Source organism: Lactuca sativa, chromosome 9, assembly GCF_002870075.4.
Source record: "Lactuca sativa cultivar Salinas chromosome 9, Lsat_Salinas_v11, whole genome shotgun sequence".
Taxonomy (NCBI): domain Eukaryota; kingdom Viridiplantae; phylum Streptophyta; class Magnoliopsida; order Asterales; family Asteraceae; genus Lactuca; species Lactuca sativa.
Genome location: NC_056631.2, coordinates 163,233,204 through 163,237,411, shown reverse-complemented (window position 1 = coordinate 163,237,411; position 4,208 = coordinate 163,233,204). Strand labels below are relative to the sequence as shown.

Here is a 4,208-nt window from a genome sequence, read left to right as displayed (position 1 = left end):
ATATATATATATATATATATAACGTATGCTCGCACACGTCACACACATTTAGAGACGTTCATGTTATTAATTACATAAAGTGTTCACTAATTCCATGATGCCACGATGAAAACAAAAAACGTTATTTTACTTATATTCTTTTGTCTTAAGATCACCTTGTCACTTCAGGAAAACTACATAGACCATTTTTAAAATTTTGTCTATTACCTAGAATGAAAGGTGGGGAGAGACGGTAACAACCAAAACAACTAAAGTTAATGGGAACGAAAAACATGAGTACTGCTCACAGTCAAAATTTTGAAGCCTGAAACTTTAGGAAAGTGCCAACCAACCACAACGAAAACTGTAATTTAGTCTTGCTTAAATTTTGAATAAATTCAAATGTACTGCACTACTGCTAGTAAATTTTTTATTCAATCTTTTTTTTAGATAATTTATTTATTTATACAGACAATACTAAATTACTCCTAACTCTTTCTTTTTTAGGTAATGCAGTTTGTTTTTTTTCCTGTTTCTACGACTAAAAAACATAATTTAAACTTTTTTACAGCTAAAAGAATACTACATTATTTTTTTTTTTTTAAAAAAAAGTAAATTGCCTAATCTACACGTGTAGAAAAAAATAGGTTGTTAACGTGTACATTTTCTCCCTTTTAATCATATACAAAGTAAACCCATTTTCTATTATTAATGCTATACAATGTTAACTTGTTATTCTTGTTGTCTTACAAAAACAAAATATAACAATGATGCTATGTCAAAACAAAAGACGCTATTAGCCTATATATTCTTTTGTCTTACGATTTTTGTTTATAAGTTTAATTTTGTTATTATATATATTTTGGTCACTGATCGTTAAGGAATATTAAATCAAATAGGCACCTAGGTGTTATATATTGATGTAAATATTGTAATCAAACCGATACAATCTATATGATTCTTGTAACTAAGTAATTAAGCAATTACAGGGTTTGTAGCAGCAAAAGATGAACTACAACTGCTGAACTAATTCCAATGACGCATTCTTGATCTTTTTCCTCACCGAGCTTGTCAATGCAGCTGCATCTATGCCATCTCCAATCACCACCATCTGGTTCTTGTTCTCCCCTTGTAGCTCCACTGAACTGACACCTACGCACATACTAAAGTCATATAACACGCACATACACATACTTATATTCTTATCATTTTCAAGAAACGAGTAATTGGAACCTGGTTTCACAATATGTTTACACCTACAACTACCTGATGCTTTTGCAGCTATCATCATGGCTTTTGTTCGGCATCTCCCACACTTTGGCTGCATCTTTATCACAATCTTTTGCTGCAAAATTCAGTTACAACAATTAACAAATTAAATCGCACATAATTTGAAGACAAATGTTGTATACTGATGTCTTACAACAAAAACAATGAGTTAAGAATTAGATCGGTTATTATATATGTCTACATAATTGGAAAGGAATATGCAGATGCAAATACCATCATTATGAAGAATACTTGTTAAAGCTTTATGGGTGAGGGAAGAATTAGGGCATATATATAATATAAACGTTTGATGTAAGGTCTCTTAGTGTACTTTATAAGATTACACAGTTAATGCCGTGTGGAAATCTTACGCTTCATTGGATTTCCACTTGTATAGGTTGAACCACAAGGCAGAGAATTTTTCAAACTTAAAGAATATGAGTCGATGTGTCAAAATAAATAGAGAAAGACTTACCAAGAAAATGTCCAGTGAATTATTGGCGAGCATGTGCTTATGAATGAACCACGGCATTTTGACTTTCTTATGTATTGTTATTAAAGGCTCTTTGTCCGCCATATGTGTTAACCGTTTTTAAAAGGCAATTCCACACAACATATTCATTTAATTTCTGGATTACCGAAATCACATTTCATCATGTGTTGGATTGGAGTCAATCTAATGGTTTTAGGTTTGTTTTGGGCTTTGAATTAGTGAAATTGCATCGAATCTTGCAGTTGTCTACTTTAGGATTGTTTTGGGGGGACGAGCCTTATGATATATATGAACCACATTATAATACTGTCATATGATTATGATAGAGAGAAATTACATGGTTCTCAATGAAAAGAAAGGCTACAAAGAACAAAGAATAAAGCCGAGAATAAATACTAGCAAGACAAAACCCTACTGCTAAAGCCTAAAGGGCCCATAAACATATGGGCTAATAACATATCGGCTAACATTCCTCCTCAAACTCACAATGGCACAACAATAAACATTGAGAGTTTGTCACACAAGAACTGAAACCAAGAAGCCGATAGAGCCTTCGTAAAAATATCCGCAAGCTGCAAGGTTGATTAAACAAACGAAAGCGATATGGTTTCGAGCTGTAAGTGATGACGGGTGAAGTGACAATCAATCTCAATGTGCTTCGTCCGTTCATGGAAAATTGAATTGTTCGTAATTTGTATCGGACTTTTGTTATCACAATGCAGGGGAGTAGGTGAATAAATGTGAATTGCCATATTCACAAGCAACCATCGTAACCAGATAATCTCACATGTAGTCATAACCATAACATGATACTCAACCTCCATGGAAGATCTAGAGATAACGTCCCTTCTTGCTCTTCCATGAAAAGAGAGACTTTTAAAGAAATATGCAAAATCCGGTGGTTGATATACGATCTTGACGATCGTCATCCCATTCAGCATCACTATAGGCATGTAACTCAAGAGAAGACGTCGAGGGAAACAAGAGGGTCTGTGCCACAAAGATATCTCATAATACGGAGTACAACTCCCCGCTGAACACATGTAGGAGCAGTAGCAAAACTGACTGACAACATGAATAACATGAGCAGTATCTAGGGCTGGCAAAATTGTACCATAGAAAACCAACCAACATGTTACCAACCGAACCAAAAAACTTGGTAGCCAATATATTTGGTAGCCAAAATGTTTGGTTGGTAGTATCGTACCAATTGATCAATGTTGGTACGATAATGGTATAAAAATTGGAATACCGTGGTAATACCGTACCAACCAATTCATTTGATATATATATATATATATATATATATTATATATATATATATATATATATATATATATATATATATATATATATATATATATTTCAACTGGTAATTGTATTTAATGTTTACAGTTTTAATAACATTATAGTAGTCATTTAGTCGTATTAGTCCATAGTTATTACCACGTTAAAGCAAAATATTAAAACGTTACTTTAGCGTTACTTGAATAGAATTCTTTTGTAAACTAAAAGAACTACGTAACTAATTTATATACTACACATCAAAATCCCGATGTCTTTGCTTATTTTTAAATCTTACAATAGAAAATTAAAAGAAGTTGGTATATACCATTACCAATTTGTACCAACCAAACTTGTCGGTAGCCAAATAAATTGGTACCAAGTATACTTGGTATGGTACCGGTAGCAATTTTTTTATACCAATTATAGTTGGTACGGTACACGGTTTAGAGAAAAATGAATTGGTACCGTACCAATTCCACCCCTAATAGTATCCAAACGAGTAACTGTGAGATAAACCAAACTTCCCACAACAGTGCGATAAAGATTTGGATCAGACAAAAGAACACCATCAGTAGGAGAGTATTATGCAATGGTTTCAAGAGGAGTATCAACAGTCTGATTGTCAGAGAGGCTCACCCGTGTAAACAAGTCAGGTATATATTTCGTCTAAAAAAGAAGATACTCTTTCTTAACATGAGCTACCTCAATACCCAAGAAATAACGCAGCAAACCCAAATCCTTCAAAGAAAATCGATCTAGATCATGCTTCAAAGACTCAATACCACCATGGTCATCACTAGTAGTAATCATGTCATCCATATATAAGGATAAAAGAATCCGTCCTACACTCGAGCATCTAACAATAGTTAAATCATGATTACTATGGACAAGTCCAGGAGTGGTAATCATTGTGGAGAATTTCTCAAACCAAGCACAATGGGTTTGATTGAGACCATACAAAGCTTTGCGCAGCCAACAAACCTCACTCGGATGGTGCCAAATTTTGAAGGGGGGGGGGGGGGGGGGGTGACATATAAAACTCTTCATGGAGGTCACCATTCAAAAAGACATTCTTGACATCCATTTGAAAGATCTTGCACTGTCGAACGAATGCACCTGCAATCATAGTACGAACTATTGTCATCTTTGCCACTAGAGAAAAAGTCTCCTCATAGTCAAA

General features: G+C 34.0%; 1 protein-coding gene across 2 annotated transcripts; it reads right to left on the bottom strand.

The window, feature by feature from the left end:
- Positions 1-868: 868 nt before the first annotated feature.
- On the bottom strand, positions 869-1,615 carry LOC111888182 (heavy metal-associated isoprenylated plant protein 47). 2 transcript variants are annotated; one of them, XM_023884314.3, is made up of 3 exons: positions 1,483-1,615; positions 1,243-1,324; positions 869-1,131 (listed from the first exon to the last, which is right to left on the bottom strand). In XM_023884314.3, exons 1-3 carry the CDS (start codon positions 1,486-1,488, stop codon positions 992-994), a joined length of 228 nt encoding a protein of 75 aa, XP_023740082.1. In that variant the 5' UTR covers positions 1,489-1,615; the 3' UTR covers positions 869-991. The 2 variants fall into 2 exon arrangements, with proteins under 2 accessions (XP_023740082.1, XP_023740083.1); XM_023884315.3 differs by having other exon boundaries at positions 1,246-1,324; positions 1,483-1,553.
- Between the last annotated feature and the right edge of the window lie 2,593 nt (positions 1,616-4,208).

Excerpts from the sequence above, each read along its gene's own strand:
- LOC111888182 (XM_023884314.3), bottom strand. Across the intron at positions 1,132-1,242 it reads AGCTGCAAAAGCATCAGGTA|GTGTCAGTTCAGTGGAGCTA; the intron begins GTTGTAGGTGTA and ends GTATGTGCGTAG.